At 42.5% G+C, this 27069-nt stretch overlaps 1 protein-coding gene across 5 annotated transcripts in view; it reads left to right on the top strand.

Moving 5' to 3' along the window:
* The window catches only part of ryr1b (ryanodine receptor 1b (skeletal)), a 74063-nt gene extending 48701 nt beyond the window's left edge, over positions 1-25362 (top strand). For 3 of the 5 annotated variants that reach the window (XM_056440359.1, XM_056440357.1, XM_056440362.1), the window contains 33 exons: positions 590-760; positions 840-899; positions 1776-1910; positions 2074-2186; positions 2283-2379; positions 2495-2601; positions 2693-2744; positions 2939-3019; positions 5614-5713; positions 6757-6836; positions 7355-7431; positions 7561-7634; positions 10533-10613; positions 10699-10787; positions 12288-12416; positions 12772-12876; positions 15933-16014; positions 16108-17420; positions 17506-17591; positions 18029-18209; positions 18356-18442; positions 20337-20615; positions 20707-20837; positions 21153-21195; positions 21293-21426; positions 21499-21559; positions 21641-21787; positions 21864-21998; positions 22079-22235; positions 22707-22771; positions 22860-22960; positions 23651-23702; positions 23793-25362. In XM_056440359.1, the coding sequence (XP_056296334.1) occupies positions 590-760; positions 840-899; positions 1776-1910; positions 2074-2186; positions 2283-2379; positions 2495-2601; positions 2693-2744; positions 2939-3019; positions 5614-5713; positions 6757-6836; positions 7355-7431; positions 7561-7634; positions 10533-10613; positions 10699-10787; positions 12288-12416; positions 12772-12876; positions 15933-16014; positions 16108-17420; positions 17506-17591; positions 18029-18209; positions 18356-18442; positions 20337-20615; positions 20707-20837; positions 21153-21195; positions 21293-21426; positions 21499-21559; positions 21641-21787; positions 21864-21998; positions 22079-22235; positions 22707-22771; positions 22860-22960; positions 23651-23702; positions 23793-23891 (4704 nt within the window). In that variant the 3' untranslated portion in view covers positions 23892-25362. The remainder of the gene's footprint in view (positions 1-589; positions 761-839; positions 900-1775; positions 1911-2073; positions 2187-2282; positions 2380-2494; positions 2602-2692; positions 2745-2938; positions 3020-5613; positions 5714-6756; positions 6837-7354; positions 7432-7560; positions 7635-10532; positions 10614-10698; positions 10788-12287; positions 12417-12771; positions 12877-15932; positions 16015-16107; positions 17421-17505; positions 17592-18028; positions 18210-18355; positions 18443-20336; positions 20616-20706; positions 20838-21152; positions 21196-21292; positions 21427-21498; positions 21560-21640; positions 21788-21863; positions 21999-22078; positions 22236-22706; positions 22772-22859; positions 22961-23650; positions 23703-23792) is intronic. The other 2 variants (XM_056440361.1, XM_056440360.1) reach the window with 1 other exon arrangement.
* The last annotated feature ends 1707 nt before the right edge of the window (positions 25363-27069 follow it).

Raw genomic sequence — 27069 nt, 5'->3', positions numbered from 1 at the left:
GTTAAATCGTTGAGTATGTAGTTTGGTGCTTATTTTAGTTTCTGTGGTTGCTGTAAGATAAATATGAAAACCTCCTCTGGGGATATCAGATGAGCATTACTGTGGTCAGCTTATGTTGCCTGTTCATCTCCGCGCCCCTCCCTATGAGGCCAGACAACAGCCGATAATGAGCACCCCCCCCCCCCCCCACCGTAGACTTGTGCTGTTCCGCGTGCTGTCCAGTGGACAGGGTGTGTGTGCCCTGTCTGGCCACTGCACTACTAACAGTGAGGCTGCATTGTGTGTAACGACTGCAGCAGTGAAGCACCTGAAATGCCACCACAAGTTGATGTTGATCAGAAGATGTGTTGTTCGATTTCAGCAGATGAATAATTCACTTCACTTGTCGATTGACTTTATCAGCATGTTGTGCGTAAAATGTTCCTCGACAGTTGGTCATGGGCTTCTCCTTTTGTTAATTGTGTGTTATGACTTGTGTTAGAAGTGTCACAAAAATATTTTCTGTAAAGTAAATGTTTGACGTGTGAGGTGCTCGGGCTTGTAAATGGAACAGTGATGGATTGGTCTGAACTTTTCCTTCTGTCTTTAGTCTGGAGGCTCAGAGCAAGAGCGTACCAAGAAGAAGCGGCGTGGGGATCGCTACTCCGTGCAGACTTCTCTTATCGTTGCAGCGTTAAAGAAGTTGCTTCCTATCGGCCTCAACATGTGCTCTCCTGCTGACCAGGAGCTCATCAACCTCGCCAAGATCAGATACTCACTGGTACTTTGAAGTGTTTGAAGCCACTTTTTGAACAAATACATTCAGAATGTCGCCTGAATCTGAGTCTCTTCCCTCGTAGAGAGACACAGATGAAGAGGTGAGGGAGTTCTTGCACAACAATCTGCATCTGCAAGGCAAGGTGAGTAGACATTTACAATAGATATAAATATTCCCTTTGTAAAAATAACAATTCCAGGGTTCAGGCCAATACAGACACCTGCGAGGAGGTTAGCCATTGACACTCTCCAACACCTGCACTAAAGATAACTAACAGGATTTATGACGATTCATTTCCGACACCGTTGCCCCCTATTGGTCGAAGTAAATATGTTGGTGACATGTTTCAATAGCTAGATACAAAATGTTCCCTACATTCTGGGATGTTTAGACAAAGTGTCATTGATCTATGGTAAAAGTTGTTCCAGGCCCATGCACATTTTTGAACTAGTGCTGCCCCCTATTGAGCGTTTTCAAAAGGGCTTTTCACACGGTGGTCTACATTGTGATGAAAACTATCCTGGGAGGTTTGTTATGATTGGACAAACAATTTCTGATATCTGTCCGGATTTGCGTTATGTCACATCAAGTTTTTGCATTCATAGCATTCCCTCGTGGTACGATTCAGGTACTTGTGTGGAACTATCCTGCATGTTTTGCGATGATTGACCCCAATGGTTGCAAATATTCAATGGTTCTACTTAAAAGGTGCTGGATGTCTGCATTAAGTTTGGTGTAAATCAGACTTCTTATGTAGGAGTTGTGAAATTTTGATTTTAACGCCATCATTTGGCCAAATGGGGTCACATGTTAACACATTATAAGATGGAGTGAATCTTGTAAGGCAGGCGTAGGAACTCGATACAGTGATCAGCTCAGGGGGGACTGTGCTAGCTGAAGCAGCAGCAGGAAGATGTAGCTGTTGACTTATTGGTCAAAATTTAAATCAGGAGTGACTCCGAAATGACGAAAAAGATAATTGTTCTAGAAGATAACATTTTACATTTTTATATTTCAGGTGGAGGACCCTGCTATGCGCTGGCAGATGTCCTTGTATAAGGAGTTATCCGGAAAGGCTGAGGATGCTGAGGATCCTGAGAAGGTGGTAAAGAGGGTTCAAGAGGTGTCTGCTGTCCTTTACCACATTGAGGTGGTGAGTAAAGGACACAAGCTTTCGTGCTCTGCAAGCAAACACACACGACTGTATACACATCAAAGCCATTGTTTGGTGGCCATTCGCAGCCTAAATTGTCTTGACAAACCTTTTCAACAAAAGTAAGATTTGTTCAGTCGACGGCTTTTCTCTCCCACTGTAGACTGAGCATCCCTTCAAGTCGAAGACAATGGTGTGGCACAAACTGCTGTCCAAACAGCGCCGCAGGGCCGTGGTGGCCTGTTTCAGGATGACGCCCCTTTACAACGTCCCCGCGTAATGACTCCCCTCATACTCAACGAAAGAAACGCTCAATAACATAATCAGAAAACTGGACATGAGCCATTACAACCCTCTGCTGTCCTTTCACAGGCACAGGGCAACCAACATGTTCTTGGACGCCTACAAACGCAACTGGCTAGAGACTGAAGGTTACTTATTTGAGGACAAGATGATTGACGACTTGTCAGTAAGTCATCGTACCTTTGAACTCGGAGAAGTGATTGATAGAATAAAAAAATTAAAATCTTAGCATAGACACAATGGGCCATTAACTCCAATCGTACGTTATCTCCAATAATTAGAAAGCCATGGAGGTAGAAGAGGAAGAGGAAGAGGAGACCGAGACGAAGCCGGACCCCCTTCATCAGCTGATTCTTCATTTCAGCCGCACAGCTCTCACAGAGAAGATGTGAGAATCGGGCTTCTCCTGCAACTCGCCTTTAATAATCCGTTCCCTTCGTGAAACTTGTTTTATCCTGTTGTGTGTTTTCTCATTACAGGAAACTTGACGTTGACCATCTCTATATGTCTTATGCTGATATTATGGCAAAGGTAAGACAGTCAGTGAGCAGCATCTTCAAACTGCATGGATGCTAATAGCTTTGCATAGCCGTCCAGTCACATACATATTCCACCTCTCACGAGGCAGGACAATGAAACGTGAAAATGGCAATTGCAAGGGAGGAAAATGTAAATACTACGTGAATGTGTGATTGCTCAACCTGCTGTCATCTATCTCCCTCCAGAGCTGCCACATGTGTGAGGAGAATGAAGGGGGAAATCAGGAGGGGGACGAGCCATCCTTTGAGGTGCGACAGACAGAGATGGTATGGGGGGGACCAGGGGAAGGGAGACGGGGGGAGTCAGCGAAGAAGCAACTCCCCACGCACTGAGTAACCACACCACGACAACACACTCGGCACTACCCCCCACCACAAATATTCTCTTTTTTTCCTATCTTTTCTCTCGACCACTCACACCACTTGTCTATTTCCTGCTGTGGTGGACTGACCTGTGCATGCCTTTGCTGGACTCTGCTTACCACTTGGTTCAATGTGGTGGACTTAACTTTTTAATTTCCTAAATTGCATGACTTTGGTGCAGAGAGTCGGTGCAGCTAAAAGACAACACAATGAAACGGAGGTCGAACCAAACCACTGAGTCTTTGTGAGGTGTCACAATTTTAGAATCACAATTTCCAATCCTGATTCTTCTGAATTAATTGTTGATTTGACTAAGTTTACAACACTTTCACATCCCAGTGTGGTTTCGCACAATTTATCCAAACATACAGTATATTAATAATCCAAATTTTTATTTATTTGAAATGCCTTCCTAAATATATATTTTTAAAACAATCTCTCACATTTTGTTCTCCAAAAATATATAATTTAATGATATATGGTATCATAATAATACCAATAAATGTGCTCAGAAGTATTCGAATGGGTCAAGCCAATGAGTGTCACTCAATTGGTCCATTTCAGGGACAGCCCAGCTCTTAGCGCCACAGCGTCTGGTTTGGTGGGAAGTTGCAGCCTCGATGTTCAACTCTTTGATAAGCTTGAGCTGATGCTCATTCAGGGCTAATTTCATCAACTGAACATCAACTCTATTCCTCCATGGTAGCTGCTGTGAGCTCTGAAAGGTCATGCTGTTGCCCAGACCAGCAGCTATTTTTAGATACTGATCAGTAATGGAGCCATGCAGCAGGTTTCTCTCACAGTAGAACCAGCTCGTTTGTGTGTCCGTGCTCCCCCAGGTTTTCTCCACCATTTTCCTGACTAACACCCTCCTGCTAATCAGGATGCGATCCCCCGTACGGACTTGCACGATCTAACCGACAGAGTAACCAATTTAGTTTTGTCTTCATTATGAATTTGACAACAAGTCTCCGTCTCTGTGCTCACCAAGGACTACAGTAAAAGCCTGCACAGTCAGCCGTGCATTCACTGTCCCGAAGCATCCATTCACGCATTCATACACTAACTCTCACGCAGACACACTCGCACCCTCAGCCACACCCAATCTCCTCTCACTCACCACAAAGACACATAGTTTGCGCGACAGATGAGCAGAACCTCTATAATTAGAAAACGGTTCCTCAATATGTTTTGTTAATCAGTCAGGCTTACAAGGGAGGGTAGTTCCAGTTCTAGGTGCTTTGGGTGTGGCTTGACGCATGGTGTAAGGGGAGGGTCAAATCTAACCTCTTTTGTCAAGACGATAGTTGTTCATATCAGATGTACTGTTTGATTTGTAACAACAAAGGAAGTAGTGTAGTATAATAGGACAGTGCAGTGGGGATGAGTACTGTGCTAGGTAGCAGAATTTAATAAGTATATTATAGTGACACTGGACAGTTTTACATTTTCAATCTGGTCTCCATATTAATTGTAAAAAAAAATCTTATAGCAAATAGATATATACTTGCAATATATATATTATATATATATAATATATATATATACAAATTAAAACCTCTAATTGATTTATTTGACCAATAGTGGATTATCTGAAAATGTCCCAGCTTCTCAAGTGCAAATTTAGAACATTAACTATAATATTCAAAACATTTGTTTAATCTAGTCACTTTATGTCAATTACGTAAATGCCTTTGCCTTAATTTTACAGTTTACAGACTTAGAGTTCTGTGTTTAAACTTAGACAGACAGGAACCGCATGATGCTGCTGCAGGTAGCATAACTGAAGTGTTTGTGCTGTTAGCAGGATCTGCATGCTGTGTTCCTCAGACGACTGCTGTTGCTTCCTCGTAAGAATGTGTGAAATGTGTGGAGTGGTATGCCTTGGGAAGGAATGTCTTTGCCATCAACTGTTTCCTGGCTCTGGAAGATGTTAAGAGCCGGAATAACTGTCTCCATCACTAACACCTATTACATACAAAGACTGTGTGTGTGTGTGTGTGTGTGTGTGTGTGTGTGTGGGGGTGTGTGTGTGCGTGCGTGTGTGTGTGCGCGCGTGTGTTCCTGTATCTCTATCATTATGATAATTAATAGTAGTTTTAGTATTTTAGATTTGGCTTTTCTATGAATAAGGACCCAGTGCTGCAGCCAGCTCTTGAACAAAATATTTGTTTTAAGGACTTTCAAATCTCTCGTGCTCACTAGGAGGACAGGCCTGATGAGATACAATTGTTATTTGTCACAAATATTTTCAGAATTATTGCTAAAAACATCATGTAATGCAAACTTTTGTTTGTGTTTCTAGTCTGTAATGAACGTTAATGTTAATTAAGACCCTGGATGTGTTGTATGTCATCATCAACTTTAGCCCCATTAGAAACGTCTCTGTGTGCGGTCAATTGGTGTAAGTGAGTGAGTGAGTGAGTGAGTGAGTGCGGGGGGCAGTGCAGTCCCCGTTGGCAGGGTTACAGCTGTGGCCCCTGCTGTGCTCTCCACAGGACAAGGAGATGGAGAAACAGAGGCTTCTGTACCAGCAGTCGCGCCTGCACAACCGCGGGGCAGCAGAGATGGTGCTGCAGATGATCAGTGCCTGTAAAGGTAGTTGCTACACACAAACACACACACACACACACACGATGTGAGATGCATTGTTCTCCCAGGTTTAGTTCAAATCAGACCAGTGGTGTCTGAGTCACTGAACAGTAAATTCTGCTGATGTTACACCTTGCCTCGATGAGTGTAATTATGAAAAGCTGAAGAGAAAATAATTCCTTGTCTCAGTAAGAATCAGTTATTCAAAATGGTAAAAAGGTGTTTAGCATCAGAGTATACTTAAAGGACCTACAGTATTTAAGTATTAGTTATGCAGAATGGACCGTTTAGAATAATATATATCAAATATTTCTTGATTATAGTTATTATGTATTACCGTGTTATGTTAGATCACATTCTTGTTGTCACTGGCGAAGCTCATTTTAATTACTTTATACATAGCTTAATCTACAAAAATGCATCAGTTATTAGTTAATATATAAATATTAATCTATTAATACTAAAAACTACAAGAGTTGCCTCTGAATTGTTGTAAATTTGAAGAATAAAATGGAAATGCTGAAGTAAAGTATAAGTATCTCATGTACGGTTTTGAGTAAATGCATTTAGTTACATTCCACCACTGATTTCTTCACAACAAAAACTTGATACATATCTGATAAAATGTATATTTGTTACATTTCCATTTTATTCCATGGGCTGCATCCCTAATTCACATTTATTTAACTTTAACAAAAGAGTGTTGTATTTATTAATGAAATGAAGTACATAATAACATGTACTTTCAGCTTCAGATAATTAAATCAAGAAATACAATTTTGAAATACATTAAAGTAGTACAAATTAAACTTTTACCATTTCCAACAATAAAGTAAAACTCATTAATGCGTTGAAATACACAAATCATGTATCATTCTGAAATGAACCATGCTGCATGATTGACACTTTTCCTTTGGGTACTTTGCTGCTCGTACTTTGTACTTCTACTGGAGTCAAACTTTACTTGCAACAGAGCATGTGAACACTGTTGTGTTGGTACTTTTACTTCGGCACTCATTCCACCTCTGAACACTGCTGTCTGATTTCAGGTGTACCTGGAGTCATGGTTTCTTCCACACTCAAACTGGGAATCTCCATCCTCAATGGAGGCAACTCTGCTGTACAGCAGGTAAACCCTCAGAGTTTTTTACATTCATTCTTGACAGTAACATTTCCATTAGAGAGTTGGAATACATCAGTAATAAGTGCAGGAACTCGTATCAGACCAAAGCCGACCTTGTCAGGCTTCATGTTATGCGTCTGTGAAGAGCTGCTGACGGCTGTGATGCAGGTGGAGGTGAAGCTTCACAGGGAGGGAGCAGTTCATTCAGGACAAACATGGCCGCTCCTGAAGGTGTTAGCGGGTGTTATTAAAAGCAAAGCAATGAACGGCACTGAGGGTGTTTCTCCTCTCCCATTGGTCTTCGGCAAGAGTTTGATTGACAGATGGTTCACCGACCTGCCGGGTATTTAAAAAAATAAGTTGCCTGCCCTTTTCCAAACAGTCTGCAATGACAGCTTCTCGGGTGGCGTAAGGACTACAGCGCAACTTAAATGTTCCATGTTGCATTCTGCTGGCGATGCGACTCGCCACCTTAAACCTTTTTCCGCACACGTTTTGATTTCTGCCAACCTGTCTGTGTGCAGAGAATGCTGGACTATCTGAAGGATAAGAAGGAGGTGGGATTCTTCCTGAGCGTGCAGGCTCTGATGCAGACCTGCAGGTCTGTAGTGAATATCTGGCATTGATCATGTTTGACTGCTGCTCTCGAAACACTGTTCAGAGGGCTTACTGTGAGTGAAGCGCGTCTGGCTGCGTGTTCTCAAACTGACCCAATATTTCACCTTGACAGCGTTTTGGACTTGAATGCCTTTGAGAGACAAAACAAGGCCGAGGGACTTGGGATGGTTTCAGAGGAAGGCACGAGTGAGTATGGTCTCCAGCTTCCTAGCGCCACACACTATCTGAACACGCTGTCCTCAGACCCTGTTGTCCTGCGTCATTGTGCATTGGTTTGAGACGTAGTCTGACATGTTTCTAGTTCCAGTGTGTGTCTTTTAGTTTGCCTGTTTGAGGATGCAGGTATGTTTTTATGGAAGTTGGAGTGTTAGCGCCACAACGCATTAATCGCAGCATTCTGGCTGTTTGATGTATGAAACTGTTTTATCATCCACTGACAGCCTTGAGATGTCTGGACTCACTGCGTCTCTTTGTCTTTCTCTCTCCCTCATATCATTCACTTTGCCCGTTTTTCGAACCCTTTCCCCCTTCATGCTCATGTCTTTCTTGCCCGTCAATTTGCTGTTCTCACGGTTCTCAGATAAGAAGCTAGAACGTGGTAAATGATCTCATATATTTACTTTCTCTCTGTCCCTCCTTTTCTGTTTTCTCTGTCACTTTTTTTTAGCTCTCAATCACACAACTAGTCTTTTCCTTGCTGTGACCTTAATATGCATTTCATTTCACACTCAATGACCCAGTCAAGTCAAACTTTACAGTCACTTGTAAAGTGAGATTTTTCGTCCTTGAGTGTTTTAAATCACAGATCTACTGTAACTCTGACCTTTGGGAAGGACAAGCAGTAACCTCGTTCTTTCTCTGCCTCCTGGTTCTCTCGAGTAGAGAACTGCACTGACCCATGTCCCAGAAACTCAGAAATGACTTGCAACAGAAGTAGAGGACTCTCTCGCGCTGTATCTCTCTCATTCAAATTATTTGAATGTAGTTTGACCCCCACAGCGAGAATCTGTGTGAATCCTTACGCTCCCTAAAATATTCTCTTTGAGTTCTGCTTTTCCGCAACAGCAGCATTTAATTGTGGCCTCATTGCTGGAAAAACTCAACAAGAAAAAAAAAAAGTTTCTGATCTGGCATATCGTCATACGGAGGATGGGTAGGGCTCTCTCTTCCGTCCTTTGTCCCATCAGGACCGTTGCTCTCAGGTCTGCTGAGCGTCAATAGTCACCAAGAGAAAATCACAACGGAAAAATTAACTGGACAAAAACAAGGAAAAGAGTCTCGATAAGAGAATAACAAAAAGCACAGTGCTTTCTGGTAAATCCCATAGACTGTATAAGTCCATTTAAATGCATTTACTTATCTTTTATTTGAACGGGACGGAGCATGTTCATGAAGGTCAGAACAAAAATGCTAATGTACATCCATCTCTAACCAAAACAGCAACATAACCAGATACAAATATGTAATACACAAGTAGAAAAGTAAAACACCTTACGCCATAGTTTGAGATGGGTATTTAAAGTGTAATATAGATGCATACTTTGTAATATGCTCTGTCTAGTGTGTGTTTTACGTAATTCAAGACTTCGTCGTGCAAGCTTTTAAAGAGTAATGAAATAACAACGTCAAGCACTATTGCTGACTCATGTTCCCTGTATTGTATGTATTTCATTGTACGTGACCAGAGCCCTCTGCTGACTCCACCGCCGCGTTTCTGTTTTCTGTCATGAGTAAATCTTAAAATGCTTTGTGCATTTTTTACTCTGACAATTTCTTCAAGTATCCACTTTCTGATGGTATGCCAGAGAGCTGAGAAATCTGTATTTTGTCATTTAAATCAAGTCAAAATTACAAAATGAACTGCTCTCACTTCAAAAGCTCCTCACTTCCTGTAAGATTAGTTGTCATCCTTTACTTCCTCCCTGATAACAAGGGTTAACTCTGAATTAAATATCTATTACTGAGGGTTACCCCCCGACATACTCTTACGAAGCTTACTGGGGTTTGCAGAGTTCGGTAGATCTGTCCTGCATGACGGAGTGCCTTCACCTTATCTCTGTTTTTCTGTGTTCACGGTCTTCACTTGTGAGCGTCTCCTCAGTGGTATTCTTATCTGTTGTCACTCCTTGGTTTCCTGGCGTCATTTATCTGTGTGTTCCATGTGCATTTAAGTTTGATCTGCTGTCCGGTTGAGTTTTTTTGAGTCAAGGTTTTTTGTAAAAAGGTGTCAGGAGTGCGAGTTGCAGGTAAAGTTTTATGCTTCCCTTTCCTGTTCACAAATGTCGAAGTCTTTGTGCCTTTCACAAACACGTTCTCATGAAAGAGGAGCGGTTTCACGGTACCCTAATCAGCGTCACCACACACACTCGGCTTTAGTTTGACCGACTGTTGTAGGTAAGAATTTAGTTCTTATCGATAATATTTCACGACCACATCCGCCACTGTAACATGGTGCAGTGTTACGCGTGTGACTATAATCACCATTTCACCAGATTAATACTGATTATTCTGTTTTAACTATTTAGATTTAGCCTTATTTTACTTAAAACTAGACAACCCTAAGTCCCTGTGCAGTTTTTCTTGTGAAAAGAGTTGGAATAGTTTAGTTCTATTTATAGTATAGTTAATTACAAAGGGGAAGGATCTCTGCACTAGCATAACACAATATTTCTATTCTGATTTTATCTTTGGAACTGGTGAAATATTTCTGCCTGAAAAGCAGAATTACTTTTTCGATTTTTAATAAAAAAATAGATGAAAAACAACTTCCCGGACACACTTACCGGTGTATTGTTATATTGCTTCTTCCTTTTAGTAAAACGTAATATGCCTTCTTCAAAAAATAGTCAAACATGATTTGCACTAGATTTTGTTGGTAAAATGTTTTGGGGCCATTCTTTTAACTTTTTCTGCAGATCAGTGTTCAGTTTTTAAAAAAAACACACCTAGCTTTAACACACCTAATACCTTGTGTTTCTCTTTGTTTTTGCCACTGTGTATTCTAACAGAATAACACAGCAAAGCTGACAGAGAGACTTTCTTTCCAACCAGATTAATTTGCGTTTCCTCTGTTCCTCTTGCCAGACGAGAAAGTGATGTCGGACGATGAATTTACGTGCGACCTCCTACGCTTCCTGCAGCTTCTTTGTGAGGGCCATAATAATGGTGAGTCACTTTTTTCAAAAGCTGCTGTGTGGAAGTAAAAACTCATTTCAGTTGTTGAGTGCACCTTTTGTTTTTTTTCTTTCAGATTTCCAGAACTACTTGAGAACTCAGACCGGCAGCACCACTACAATCAACATCATCATCTGCACTGTGGACTACTTGCTGCGACTTCAGGTCACTCTGATTGCTGACTGTGGTTCTCTGATCTTCGTCCCATTTCCTCCAGAGTGTAGCTCTTACCCGCTCATTGACAGTTGTTTTGATGTTATTATTTTGTTATATTTGTATGGGCTTTTTTATTTGGTATACTAAAGTATGACACAAATGTCCTACTAAGACTAAAGTTTTCTGTGATATAAATATACATAAACTTTATACACACACAAAAAAAATACGTTCAGTACACTTACATTTAGGCCAATTCAATAATATATATATATATATACAGGACTGTCTCAGAAAATTAGAATATTGTGATAAAGTTCTTTATTTTCTGTAATGCAATTAAAAAAACAAAAATGTCATGCATTCTGGATTCATTACAAATCAACTGAAATATTGCAAGCCTTTTATTCTTTTAATATTGCTGATTATGGCTTACAGCTTAAGAAAACTCAAATATCCTATCTCTAAATATTAGAATATCATGAAAAAGTATACTAGTAGGGTATTAAACAAATCACTTGAATCGTCTAATTAACTCGAAACACCTGCAAGGGTTTCCTGAGCCTTGAAAAACACTCAGCTTGGTTCAGTAAACTAAATCACAAGTATGGGGAAGACTGCTGATCTGACTGCTGTCCAGAGGACCATCATTGACACCCTCCATCAGGAGGGTAAGACACAAAAAGAGAGGCGCAAAATCCAAGTTGCTTGAAATCCAGTGTGAAGTTCCCACAGTCAGTGATGGTTTGGGGAGCCATGTCAGCTGCTGGTGTTGGTCCACTGTGTTTCATCAAGTCCAGAGTAAATGCAGCTGTGTACCAAGAGATTTTAGAGCACTACATGCTTCCGTCTGCTGAAAAGCTCTATGGAGATGAGGATTTCATTTTCCAGCATGATCTGTCACCTGCCCACAGTGCCAAAACCACCAGTAACTGGTGTACTGACCATGGCATTACTGTCCTCGATTGGCCTGCCAATTCCCCTTACCTGAACCCCATAGAGAATTTGTGGGGTATTATGAAGAAGAAGCTGAAAGACATCAGACCCAACAATGCAAATGAGCTAAAGGCCGCTATTGAAGCATCCTGGGCATCCATAAACCCTCAGCAATGCCACAGGCTGATTGCCTCCATGCCACGCCGCATTGATGCAGTAATCCGTGCAAAAGGATTCCCAACCAAGTACTGAGTGCATTAATGGACATTTTCAAATGTTTGATTTTGTTTTGCTGTTATAAATCTTTTTTTTTACTTGGTCTGAGGAAATATTCTAATTTTATGAGATAGGATTTTAGAGTTTTCTTAAGCTGTAAGCCATAATCAGCAATATTAAAAGAATAAAAGGCTTGCAATATTTCAGTTGATTTGTAATGAATCCAGAATGCATGACATTTTTGTTTTTTTAATTGCATTACAGAAAATAAAGAACTTTATCACAATATTCTAATTTTCTGAGACAGTCCTGTATATATATACATATATATTTGTTCCTCCCCCTTCCTGCTTGCAGGAGTCGATCAGTGACTTTTACTGGTACTACTCTGGAAAAGACATTATTGATGTACCCGGAAAGAGGAATTTCTCCAAAGCAATGACAGTGGCCAAGCAGGTCTTCAACAGCTTGACTGAGTACATCCAGGTAGGAGAACCCATCGAACAACACACTGTAACTCCCTCTTTGTAGGTTTCCTGCACATTATGAAGGAAATTAGCCTTTTGAGATGATACTGTTAAAACATGCGTAATACTAATCCTAACCCTGATGAGCTAAAAATCAAAACAAGACACTCTAGTTCTTGAAAAGAAAAGGTAAAGCTAGATTTTAAACGTCTGTGCCCAAAGAGAATAACCTCCTATTACTACGAAGCCAGCTTTTGGTTTCAGAACATTTACTTTGAAACACAAGACGATGGTAAAAATACATCTTCTCACATGATGTCAGCACTGGAGTTTCTTCTAGTCTACATGTTGCACCTTGTGTCTGTGCCTGTCAGGGTCCCTGTACTGGGAACCAGCAGTCTCTGGCCCACAGCAGGTTGTGGGACGCTGTCGTTGGCTTCCTGCACGTCTTCGCTCACATGATGATGAAACTTGCTCAGGTAAAAAACATCCACAATCATTCTTAACCTTTTGATTTTCCAACATACACCACACAGCATTTCTGTAGAGAATCAATAATAATGTGTTTGCTATATTTCAGTTGACCAAAAGATGAATCAAATCAATATCAAATAGAAGTATAACCATTTCTCCAAAGGATTTAGTTTCATTTATTAGTCCACTTTGAGTATACTAATGATCTGAACTGTCTCTCTCATGGTTCCTGCAGAGTGAAGTATGTATTTTCTTTCTTATTTTTTTATATATATATTTTTGATTAGTGAATTGATTTTCATATCTTCACTGGCTTTTCCCCTCTTGTCTTTGTCCGGTTGTTTCTGCCTCTTTATTGAATCCTAAAGATTTCCGCCCCGGTCGATTTGACGACACGCTGGTATAACAGCAAAGGCGCTTTAAGTCCCAGAATGCCGGTGGGCAGCAAAACAAACTATAGTCCTTATAATTAAGTTCATCTAACCATCTGTGATGAACTGTGATCTGTTTTTTTGCTGCACCAAGTATTACCAAATTTGCCAGAATGAAAAATCTGTGCATCCTGTGGCCACTTCAAAATATAAGTCAACTCGTGTTTCGCCAGTTAAAAGCATTTCTCGTTAGCCATGTTGTTTCTACATTTATTAAGGTACATTATTTTTAAATAGTCTGTTTTGACTTTTGCTTTTTCTCCATTATGCCAGTTTATCAGTGTGCTGCTGATTTACAGCACATTTACACCGTGTCCCACATGAACTGATCAGTTGACCACACTCAGGTTGTCAACATGAAGTCAAGCTGAGAAGGCAGAAATTATTTGCTTTCCTTATTTGCGTAAATATTGTTGTCATAGTACTGACCAGTGATTAGGGTTTGACCGTGTGTTTGCTTTGAATAATGCGTTTGACCTAACAAGGAGCTGCGGTGTTCCTTACTCAGTCTAATATGTGACCTGTTGATTGCTACTGATGCTACTGTTTAAAATGCATTGTTGTATCTTGAACATCATTTAACTGGTAGGTTATTATTAAAAAGGTAAGCTATAATGACTTTTGGATCAGCACTTCCATCTGAACTCATCTGAGGTCATGAATACATTTCCAGAAACTCTCTGTTGAGTCCAAAAATGAATTTTAACATGTAAATTGAATATACAGTATCTCCTATCTGATGTTTTTGTATTGGATAAGAAGCAGCGTAAAAATAGAATTTGTGGCCTGGCTGATCTACAGAGTAAAAATGTAGAAGGGATAACATTTTTATTTTCATCTGTAACCCTGTCAGATGCACCCCGATCCTGGACAACGAAATGGCGTAAGATTGTGTCTCCACCAGCGCCATCTCATTTAGAGGCCCGCCAAGCCTTTATTCCAGTTATTTTTCTTATGCTTCATCACATTATTTCTCACGCAGCTGAATACCCAAATCATGCATTTCCCTCTGTTGGTGTTTTCTAACAAGCCATAAAGTCAATTACTGTAGATATTATATAAATGATATTATATAGGGAAAATATGATTGGAATGTCCGTTCAGAGACAGCTTGATGAGGAAACATGTCATCGCATTTTTAGATCGCTTACCAATATTATTTATTTATGCACCCAATCTTTAGTTAATTGGTTCCTTCCTAATTTATGAGACTCATTTCACGTTGTTGCCTTAAGCTTCTAAATGTCTCGCTTTGCTCCTTTTCTTTTTGCTGTATTTTGTTCTTTTGTGTCCTCGAGGTATTACAAGGTGTGATTTCACAGGATGCTTGCACATCCGACAGCTCTTTTTCCTCTCGACCTTCACCAGCCTGAAAACCACTTCAGACTGTCTCAAAATATCTGCAGCTCTTGTTATCTGCTGGTGCCGGTCTTGAGGAGCGCTTACGCAGTAGGGGCGAGATCCCCCTAGCGACGCTGGCACTCAGTGGCACTTGCCAGTAGTTGCAGCAGCTACTCAGTGGCACTTGCCAGCACTTGCCAGTAGTTGCCGCAGCTACTCAATGGCACTCACTGGCACTCAGTGGCACTTGCCAGTAGTTGCAGCAGCTACTCAGTGGCACTCACTGGCACTCAGTGGCACTTGCCAGTAGTTGCCAGCAGATTTCCTTGCATTTATGAAATGTAACTCAGCAACACTTAATTTTTTTAAAGGGTATCCTCCAGTTAATTAGAATCTATATAGTTGTACTGTGGTGCCATCCAGTCGGAAATTTGCTAACTGTTAAAGTCTGTATAGAACATGAATCACTGAAACTTGAATTTCTTTACAGTTTAAAGACCAAGCACGACAAATTCATACCTGATCCTCCAGTGTTAAACTTTAGACTAACAGTGGCATCTCCTCAAAGTAGAATTTCATGGCGGTATAACAGTATGACATGGTAAAACAATAAATTATATATATATATATATTTTATTATTTTATTTATTATTATTAAAGAAAGGCGGGTACATTATACATATCATGGTATATAAGTGTTATATATTACGAAGTGAAACGTAGTAGCAAAACAATATTCAATATAGTACAGCAGTATTGTACAGCAATATCGTATTGCATATTGTAAGTAAGTCTAAAAAAATACATTATCTATGCAAGTCTGTGGCAAGTCTGTGGCACTTGCCACAGACTTGCCACTGAGTTGCCACTGAGTTGTCGGTGCCAGTGATTGCACTCGCCCTCTCTCCGCTTACGATCAGTGTCGGCAGCTCTGTCCTCGCTCCTCGCTCCATGCTGCAGCCACTCTTTCAGAAAAAGGGAAAGGCCTCGCTGTCTAGAGGCATTACTCTCTCCCCTCCTCTCATGCCTGCCCGTGTCTCCAATGTGTTTGTCTTGCTGTCCGTCACATCACGCGTACCTCTTGTGATGATAAAAATGCATGTTCTTTATTTGACAATGCAAACCCAGGATCATTTTTGGAGTAGAGCGCACTCTGAGGTAGCTACTCCCACCTGTTTCTTTTCGTCTCAGAAAGATACACATATCCTCTCAAACTATCATATATCATCCGTCCGTACACATGATTCTCCACTCTTTGTGTTTTGCTCTGTATTTTGGCTTTGTTGCAGGACTCCAGCCAAATTGGACTGTTGAAGGAGCTCTTGGATCTGCAGAAGGACATGGTGGTGATGCTTCTGTCTCTGCTTGAGGGTACGGCGTCCGCCCCAGTCGAGTGACTTGAGTTAGTTTAGAAGCTTCCTGTACATTTCTCATCTCCTCTCGTCCTCGTTCCGCTCCTCGCAGGCAACGTTGTGAACGGCACCATCGCCCGGCAGATGGTGGACATGCTGGTGGAGTCCTCCAGCAACGTGGAGATGATCCTCAAGTTCTTCGACATGTTCCTCAAGCTCAAGGACATAGTGGCGTCCGACGCCTTCCGGGACTACGTGACCGACCCCCGAGGGCTAATCTCCAAGAAGGACTTCTCCAAGGCCATGGACAGCCAGAAGCAGTACTCTCCCTCAGAAATCCAGTTCCTCCTCTCCTGCTCGGAGGCCGACGAGAACGAGATGATCAACTTTCAGGAATTTGCCGATCGTTTCCAAGAGCCGGCCAAAGACATCGGCTTCAATATCGCCGTCCTGCTCACGAACCTGTCGGAGCACGTGCCCCACGACACTCGCCTTCAGAACTTCCTGGGGCAGGCCGAGAGCGTGCTCAACTACTTCCGCCCTTTCCTCGGCCGCATTGAGATCATGGGAGCCAGCAGGAAGATCGAGCGCATCTACTTTGAAATCAGCGCGGCGAACCGCAACCAGTGGGAAATGCCGCAGGTCCGAGAGTCCAAGCGACAGTTCATCTTCGACGTGGTCAACGAAATCGGGGAGAGCGAGAAGATGGAGATGTTTGTGAACTTCTGCGAGGACACCATCTTTGAGATGAACATCGCCGCGTCGATCTCCGAGCCCGAGGGAGACGGGGCAGAACAGGACGACGACGAGGAGGAAGAGGAGGGCGGCGGAGATCAGGTCGAGGCTCCGGAGGGCGATGAAGAAAACGGAGAAAAAGCAGCTCCAGTGCCCGCCTCAGCCTTTGCGGACTTCCTGAAGAGCGTGGGCGACTTCTTCAACATGTTCACCTTCCGTAACCTGCGGCGTCGCTACCGCAAACTACGAAAGATGACCGTGAAGGAGATGGTGATCGGCCTGGCCACGTTCATCTTCACGGTCGTGATGGGCATCCTGATGTTCGCGTACGGCATATGCAAGGGCTTCTTCACGCTCATATGGAAGATGCTGTTCGGCGGAGGCTTAGTGGAGGGCGCCAAGCAGATGACGGTGACGGAGATCCTGGCCAGCATGCCAGATCCCACGCAGGACGAAGTTCACGGGGACCTGCCACCCGAACCGGGGGCTGAAGAGATACAAGACGCAGACGGAGTGTCGGACCTCTCGGATGTTGTGGGGGGAGAGGAGGAGGAGGAGGACAGCGAGGAGAGAGGAGAAGGTGGGCGCCTGCCCGGTTTCAGCGCTCCCGGAGGACTCGGAGACTTTGGCGAGACGACAACAGAGGAGCCTCCGACTCCCGAGGGCACGCCGCTGCTGAAGAGGAAATTGGTGAGGCGCCGTGTCTGTTGCTGTTGTTTAATGTGCACGCTCTCCGTTAATCGGCTAATTAACGACAAAACAATTATTGAAACAGTTGGAAACCGTGGTGGGAGAACCAGGGGAGGAACAGAAACCCGTTCAGCCTGAAGAAGAGGCTCCTCGGGAGACCGAGAAAGCAGAGTAAGTTGTCCAAACTGAGCTGCTTCTGCTAAAGATGAAACGAATACTGATTCACGCTCAGCGAAGCCGTGCAGCTATAAACGTTTTGAGTTCACACGTTTTACGAGTAAATGTGTAGAGTCATTCTGAATCATTGTTTGGCTTGAATGTAATTCACTTTTTGTACAGATATGTGTCCTGACATTTTCAGTGTTCGCATGGTCACAGACGGTATCTCCAGTACGACAACATATTAGGGTCAATCACTATTATTATTGTGACAGAACTGTGGGAGGGTGGGGTAATATTACTGGTCACAAAAGCTGCCATTGTTTTTTCCTCCAGTAGTGTCAATACGCCATTGTACATATCTGTGTCGTCAACCAAGCAGTTTTATCTATGTTAACACAGTCCAGAGAAAGTATTTCTTCTGTTCGCTCCTCATGTGTCTCGTCCAGCACCGAGAATGGAGAGAAGGAAAAGGAAGAGAAGGCCGAGCCTGAACCCGAGGTAAAGGAGGAGGAGCCCGAGGTGAAAGAGGAACAGACAGTGAAGACAAAGGCGAAGAAGGACAAGAAGGTGGCTGAGGGGGGCTCCGAGCTGTGGAATGAGTTGGAGGTTCAGAGGATTAAATATATGGTGAGGAGTAAATACGTTATGATTTACGTTATTAGCCACCACATGGTGCTGCAGTCTGATCCTGATAAGATTAGCTGGAACAAGCCTGAGCCTGTTGATTTAATTTGGTTTGGACTCATAAGGCGGTCCCATTGTTTTCTTCACAGAACTACCTTTCTCGCAACTTCTACAATCTTCGGTTCTTGGCCCTGTTTATCTCCTTCGCTCTCAATTTCATCCTGCTCTTCTACAAGGTCTGTGCATGTTTACGTTAACATGAGACGACACGCACTGATGCTGTTTCACCACTAGGATGTGCCACCGCATCATGATGTGTTCTAGAGTCTGACCACACCCACCCCCCTAAATACATCTCCAAATAACACACTAGGGAATGTGTTATGATGCAATAAAGTTACATTCTGGATCAGATGGTTTTCTCTTTCACACACTATTGCGAACGTTTCACACCAACAACATAGGAAACTAGAATGGGCACTCGGTAGAGCGCATACCTTCGCATATCACAAGATTGGGCATTGAATTATGAACATTTTGGCATTAGTTGCATGCCAATTGGACAAAAATGTATCGTGCTATGGTAAAAAAAGAGTTTGACCTTTCCATGACCTTGACCTTGACCTTTGACCCGATTGATCCCAAAATCTAATCAAATGGTCCCCGGATAATAACCAATCATCCCACCAAATGTCATGCGATTCAAGAACATTTTGACCTATTCATGACCTTTGACCCGATCGATCCCAAAATCTAATCAACTGGTCCCCGGATAATAAACAATCATCCCACCAAATTTCATGCGATTCGGTTCAATACTTTTTGAGTTCTGCGAAAGATTTTGACCTGTTCATGACCTTTGACCTTGACCTTTGACCCGATCGATCCCAAAATCTAATCAACTGGTCCCCGGATAATAAACAATCATCCCACCAAATTTCATGCGATTCGGTTCAATACTTTTTGAGTTCTGCGAAATATTTTGACCTGTTCATGACCTTTGACCTTTGACCCGATCGATCCCAAAATCTAATCAACTGGTCCCCGGATAATAAACAATCATCCCACCAAATTTCATGCGATTCGGTTCAATACTTTTTGAGTTCTGCGAAAGATTTTGACCTGTTCATGACCTTTGACCTTGACCTTTGACCCGATCGATCCCAAAATCTAATCAACTGGTCCCCGGATAATAAACAATCATCCCACCAAATTTCATGCGATTCGGTTCAATACTTTTTGAGTTCTGCGAAATATTTTGACCTGTTCATGACCTTTGACCTTTGACCCGATCGATCCCAAAATCTAATCAACTGGTCCCCGGATAATAAACAATCATCCCACCAAATTTCATGCGATTCGGTTCAATACTTTTTGAGTTCTGCGAAAGATTTTGAACTGTTCATGACCTTTGACCTTTGACCCGATCGATCCCAAAATCTAATCAACTGGTCCCCGGATAATAAACAATCATCCCACCAAATTTCATGCGATTCGGTTCAATACTTTTTGAGTTTTGCGAATAACATGCATACAAATAAATAAATAAATACACGGCGATCAAAACATAACCTTCCGGCATTTTCAATGCGAAGGTAACAAATCACACCACATGCACATGTGGAGGACTCCAACAACTTCTTTTTTTTTGCGGCTGTTAGGGCTGCTATCAAGATTGATTTCTGATGATGTGATGAAGTCATTTAGGCTCATGGTACTACAACATTCCAGATCTTAGTAAAGGAACAAAGGAACATGCTATTATAATGCTATCTTTAATGCACATGTTTTTTAAGAGATTATTCAGAAACTCTTCTTGCAAGTGAGATGGGATCGATGTTAAAATTGTAGTGATAATTGTATTTATATATAAAAAAATATAATTGTATTATTGCAATATTATATATATCTTATATATCTATTATTAATAAGTGTTTATCATTAATGTTATTTTTGTCATTTCCAATGCATATCCTTCACTCAATGAAAATGTGATCACAAAAAATGACCACCAGCAGGTCATTCTTAATGTATCATTTTTTATTTTATTACCACCTTTCTGTATTAAAAAGTAATTGTTGTAATGCCATAAAAATAAATAAAGACTGATTTTGTGTCTGACATGTCCAGGTGTCTGAAAGTCCTCCAGGCGAGGAGGACCCGTCTGAGGGTTCTGGTCTGTTTGAGGGTTCTGGCCTGTTTGAGGGCTCTGGTCTGTTTGAGGGCTCCGGTGCCGAGGAGGACGGGTCTGGATTAGATGTCGGAGGAGGAGAAGATGATGAAGAGGAGGGTACCTTGTACTACTTCCTGGAAGAGAGCACAGGCTACATGAAGCCGGCCATGGCTTTCTTCGGCTTCATCCACACTCTCATCGCCGTCCTCTGCATCATCGGCTACAACTGCCTCAAGGTACCCGGTGTTTGCACCACAAAGAAAACCACGTGTTGGGCTCTTGTGGCCGCTTGTGGGTTTCAAGCAGCGTGCCCCCTTTTCCCTTCAGGTCCCTCTGGTTATCTTCAAGAGAGAGAAGGAGCTGGCCAGAAAGCTGGAGTTTAATGGTGTCTTCGTCACTGAGCAGCCTGAGGATGACGACATCAAGGGCCAGTGGGACCGACTGGTGCTCAACACTCCGTGAGAGCCCGGTTACATCATCACATTTCAGCCCAACTCTCCGGCAACGTACTTTAGAAACAAAGGAGTGGCAACGGAATAGCATTGTTTTTTGTATTAGAAATCTGATTAATAATCACATCTAAGATGCAAGCTCTCAAAATATCCTCACAGACACACACTTTTGTCTAATCTTTACTGACGATGATGATGGAGGTGGAACCTGCACCATCCACGTGGCATGTTAGTCTAGTCAGGTTGCAGATTTCTCATATATTGCATTACAAACTGCGATTACTTCAATCAAATGCTCATGATGTGTTTCTCTCCATGCAGATCTTTCCCGAACAATTACTGGGACAAGTTTGTGAAAAGAAAGGTCAGTTTTCATCTCCGAAAAGCTTCGATTAAACATGTCCGGGATATATTCCTACAATGAATTGACACGTGTGTGTGTGTGTGTGTGTGATACCCAGGTGCTGGATAAATATGGCGACATCTACGGCAGAGAGAGGATTGCGGAGCTGCTCGGTATGGACTTGGCTTCTTTGGACGTCAGCGCCATGACTCATGAGAAGAAGCCTGAGCCAGACACCTCCATGTTGAGCTGGTATGGACTGTCCACTCGACATGAAGCATCCAGGGTTTGAAGTCAGAGAACTAACCCGGCGTCTCCCCGTAGGGTCACGGCTATTGACATCAAGTACCAGATCTGGAAGTTTGGTGTTATTTTCACTGACAACGTGAGTTAAGGAAGCAGTTCACGGTTTGATTTCGACAAAGAGAATCCACGTGTGACCGACAGCCCTCTCTCATTTCACTAGACCTTCCTCTACCTCGTCTGGTACATGTTGACGTCTCTGCTCGGACACTACAACAACTTCTTCTACGCCGCTCTTCTTCTGGACATCGCCATGGGGGTCAAAACCCTGCGCACCATTCTGTCCTCCGTTACGCACAACGGCAAACAGGTCAGCGCGCTTACCGCGACGACAACGCATGGCGAGGCTTTCTGCCCGCGGCGCGCTAATGTTCCGTCTCTCGCAGCTGATGATGACGGTGGGTTTGCTGGCCGTGGTGGTGTACCTGTACACCGTGGTGGCGTTTAACTTCTTCCGCAAGTTCTACAACATGAGCGAGGACGAGGACGAGCCGGACATGAAGTGTGACGACATGATGACGGTGAGGGCAGGGGGACACCTGTGGGGTCGCGGGGTCGTCGGGCCCGCTTTGCTCTGTGTGAGAAAACATCTCTTCCGCAGTGTTACCTGTTCCACATGTACGTTGGCGTGCGCGCCGGTGGTGGCATCGGAGATGAAATTGAGGACCCGGCCGGTGATGAATACGAGCTCTACCGAGTGGTCTTTGACATCACCTTCTTCTTCTTCGTCATCGTCATCCTGCTGGCTATCATCCAGGGTATGTTTTCATCAGTGGTCTTTTTTTCTCAAAGTGCTCTTTGTTGTTTGGGTGTAATTAAACGGAGTAGAAACGCATAATGTAATGTAGGATGTGAACATCTTCTTCTGAGTGTCGCGAGATGTGGTTTAGAAATACAACGGAGAAGTTTAAATGCTCCAATAAGTCATGTTTAATTAAAAAGTAACTATCCGAAGAGTTCTACGTTGGCCGCCTGTGGCCGTGTATGCTGAGGCAGAGAGCTTTGCAGAGGAGGGATTGGTTGAAGAATGCACCAGTTTTTCTCAAACTAATGCTGTGCCGGCAGAATTGAAGAGAATTGAGAATCTAAGGTGAAGACTTTGTAGTAGTCGGGGAAAACAAAAAGGTTTCTGACCTGAAGTTTGCGCTCTTGACTTTTTAATCTGATGGTCACCTTGTGGAGAGGAGCTCCGACCTTCACACCAGTAAGAAATGCTGTGTGTCCGTCAGGTTTGATCATCGACGCCTTTGGAGAGCTGAGAGACCAGCAGGAGCAGGTCAGGGAGGACATGGAGGTAAGAGGAGGAGCTCCACGCATCACTTGTTCTCCCTCAGTTACAAGGAGACGGCGTGTTTCATCTGCTCTGTCCCGTCTCCCTCCAGACTAAGTGCTTCATCTGTGGAATTGGAAGCGACTACTTTGACACGACGCCGCACGGCTTCGAGACGCACACCTTGGAGGAGCATAACTTAGCCAACTACATGTGAGTTACCTGCTGTCAACACAGTTTGTCTCCACTCCTTTACCTTTACTTCCAGATGGCCTCGAAACAAGGCATCAAACCAGTATTGAACAAGATGATAACCTTTAAAACATAGCAGCATATGACACATGACTTGACAAGAATAAAACGATGAGAAGACATCTGCAGTGTTAATGTTTTAAGAGGCTTTAGTCTTCTAACCAACACTAACGTCCAGTCGGTATTCATTTCCAGACACGTTTTTTCTCCTTTTCTGGTGCAATGCTATGCAACATGCATTAAAGTTAATATATAATAGATTAAATCAATCTGGATTTGGGCAATTATAAGAGTTTATAAACATATATAGCATGCCATTCTTATGCTCTCCCCATCCTCACTGTTACCTCACTGGTCATGGAAGCATACAAACAAACTAAAATAAAACTAAACAAGCTTTTTCTTTAGTCTGACCACTGATCAAACTCTGGTTTGAGAGTTTGACTGAATAAGTTACAAGTGACAGATAACAATTAAACGTGTTAATGCCATCAATCACGACACACCAGAACAAATACAAGGCATACTCTTCTACTGACAATGGGAAAGGAGTCTGCAGCTTATTTTAACTTACTTTTACCGTTTAATAAAACTAATTCTGCTCTTCGTTATCCTGTTATGTTGAATTTGTTTTCTCTATTTCACCTTCAGGTTCTTCTTGATGTATCTCATAAATAAAGATGAAACGGAGCACACAGGACAGGTCAGTAGACATGCATGCATGAGGTCGGTTGGTGTACAATAATTGCTGTTCATAAACTTTGTAATTTTTTTTTACCACTCTGTGTATCAGGAGTCCTACGTGTGGAAGCTGTACCAGGAGCGATGCTGGGACTTCTACCCTGCTGGAGACTGCTTCCGGAAGCAGTATGAGGATCAGCTCATCGGATAGCCTCCTGCACCCTTAACGTCTGAGGGAGGAGGAGAGGAGAGGAGGGAGGAGGGGAAGATAAAAAAATGTAGACTCTGAACACGTCTATTTTCTTAGTTTCTCCTAACTTGAAGCGATGCACTCTCTGACTGCACTGCTGTACCACCGGCAGCTCAATGAGGATGAGAGAGAATTGAGAAGAGCAGAAGAATAAAATGACCGGGGCCTTTTTATCGCGCTATGAAAACATGACATGGCCTTTTTGGTGTGACATAAACATAGACTGCCTTGCGTAGCAGTGCATTTATACAAAACGGGCTCTTTCAGTCGCTACTGCTGTAAATGTTTTAGTGCCTATAGCAATGTCACTGCTTTTTAGCTTAAACACTTTCATTTGAGATTAGAGTAGATATATTTTATTTATATTTGTACGGTTGGGAGATTTTCTTTTATTTCTTGGATGTGGCTGCTGCCTTTTTCGATATTTCCTTTCTGGAGTTTCGATGAGAGCGAGTGTTTTGAAACCGAAAAATGTAGCTGCTCAAAGTCGTATGTCAGAGATCCTCGAGGGAGCAGTGAAGGTTTTAGGCCTTCTCTTGCTTCCTGTTCTTCTTTTCTCTGCCTCACGAAAGAAAACTCATCTACAAACAAGCGATCGTGAACGGAAACTCGCCGAGATAATAAAGTGTATGAAGCGGCTGTCTAGACAAACCCAGTTTGCACTCTGAAGTCTTACATTGTCGTCCCCGATCCGCTGGTGTCTCTGTGCCACATGCGGTCTGATGATGGACACACACGCAGTGGAGGAGGAGGCCAGGGGTATTTATTTCTTGTTTTTATGCAGATCAGATCTTCTGAAGACGACCGTTTTAGCCCGTCTGTATTTCTGGCCAACAGTCTGTTTTATGACACTTTATGCACAAATAGGTTTTTATCTGTGCATTGGAATAACTAGTGAATGTATTTAATGTGTACACCTTGGCCACCGCGTCATGTGTATAACGGATCAACGTCTGGGCTGCTTCGAGGCCTTTTATCGAAGAGACGTATTTTACATAAATCATAGATACATATATTTATTTTTCTTTGAGGAATGTGAGCAATCGTTCTTCTCCTTCGGACTTGAACACGTGCCGCTGATGGAGGAAAGACTCGCTCTCACACTGAAGTTAATGCCCAGTTGGCAGTCAGAAGAGCACATTTTGGTTATGCGAGTTAGGTTTTTATGATAGATCGGTTCTTTTCTCCAAGTCACTTGCGATGCTTCGATCTCCGCTCCACACTTATTTTACAGGCCACGTACAAACTCTCCATCTCACATCGAATGTCTCGACCCACTTGGTCAGAGGCAGAGCAGTTTTTTGAGGTGCGTACCTGCTGCTGTGGTCCAGGCGGAGGCCGCTGACTGGAGATGTCTCCTTCCCACCCGACTGAGTGTCCTCTGACTGAACCCTGTGTTTCAATACAGAATAAACAGATTATTTTAAGGACACCTGAGACATGTGTCCTCATTTACATGTCAGTTTACGCTGTGTGTGTGTGTGTGTGTGTGTGTGTACGCTGTTCCACCTTTTATGTGGACCAGTATTAAACTTCAAGTATGAAGAAGACTATGACGTTTCCTCTGGCCCTCATTAGGTTTAAGGAATGCCTCGTAGGACGCATGCATCGTGGTGGGAACATCAACAGACATTTTCTTAACAACCGACATGGAAATCCATGTAAAGTCTGTGAGCGTCAGACAATGTTCAAGATCTTTCTTGAATTGTTCCTTGGCGAGTTTTTTTCTGATAGATTTGCCCCTCAATATGTACATTACAGTTTTTTTCGTTTGCTAAACGACAGTGGGCACAACTGGAGTCACATGTGCAAAACTCTAACTCCAGTCTGCACAGCAGCAGTTCATGTGGACCAAACTCTAGTTTGTTTTTCATTGCTTGAACACAGTTTTCAAAACTCTAACACTTATCCCACGACTTTAACCACAACCTGCACAACACTGTGGATTTACAGCACTTTGTTCAAATGCTAACACACTGCTGTCCAAACTGTGAACCATACATTCAAAACAGAATAGATTTCAGCCTTGTGCCTTTCAAACACTGCGGATTGCAATTTCAGCTGAAAGGCTAAGCAGGTGTCTTGTTTTAGACTTGTTAGTGAACACATACATATATATATATATATATATTACAGTATATATAGGTAGAGCTCAGAAAGACTCATTTTGGAAATGGAACAAGGAAGACGGGTTCATGGAGGGAGAAGGCTGGCAGGGAGAGGGGGATGCGTGGAGGAAGACAAAGAGCTGTTATTCCAGATGAAATAAGGGCTCCACTTATAGACCATGTAATGTAATGTCGTGAACCAAGTGTTTGGTCACCACCCACATGACCAAATGTCTCTTTTGTGAGGACACAAGTCCAGAGGACTGCCAGGGATGGATAAGGCCCTCCAGAAGGTTCTTCCCCAGGTGCATGGCAAGAGAGAACATTAGATGTGATGTTGATGACAACATGTGGTCTGATGCTAGAGAGAGGCAGGATTAGCCCCTCAATTATTTGTTTGAATTATGTACTTTTTGTTTCTACCTTTTTTTTCTCATTACTGTAATTCCGTAAATTACTGCAGACTATTGAAGCAAGCTGCTAATTCTCATTTACCTTAAAGAATTGTTTTGTTCTAAAAAAAATCATAAATCATGTGAAAGAATGTCACTCTTTTCTTTGAAGAAAATATTACTTTGTTTGAAGTCACTGAAATTGTTCAAACTGTAAAGATGAAAAGTTAGTATTTTCTGTATTGGTGTTTGATGCTCGTGTTTTTACTCTGTGTGTGTTCTGAGTGACAGTGTGTGTTACCTCAGTGAGGGGTGTGCAGAGTGTTTGGCTGCACTGAGCGTGTTTTGAATCATGTGTTAAGAGTTGTGTTGCTTGGAATGAGTTTTGCAGGTGATGTGAACTGTTTAGCTCAGGTGACTGTTGGTAGTGCAGACTGTGGTTAGAGTTTTGCACATGTGACTCCAGTTGTGCCCACTGTCGTTTAGCAATCGAAAAAAACTGTAATATGCAGAATATACTGTGATTATAAGTATGTGGAAAAAATATCATTAAATCTATATGAACAACACACAAAACATATCTAATGTTCACTTTACTAAAGACAAACAATGACCATTTAGAGTAACTCATGATCAAAT

Source organism: Pseudoliparis swirei, chromosome 20 (genome assembly GCF_029220125.1).
Source record: "Pseudoliparis swirei isolate HS2019 ecotype Mariana Trench chromosome 20, NWPU_hadal_v1, whole genome shotgun sequence".
Taxonomy (NCBI): Eukaryota; Metazoa; Chordata; class Actinopteri; order Perciformes; family Liparidae; genus Pseudoliparis; species Pseudoliparis swirei.
Note: the sequence above shows the minus strand (reverse complement) of the source record. Positions and strands in the feature narration are given on the sequence as shown.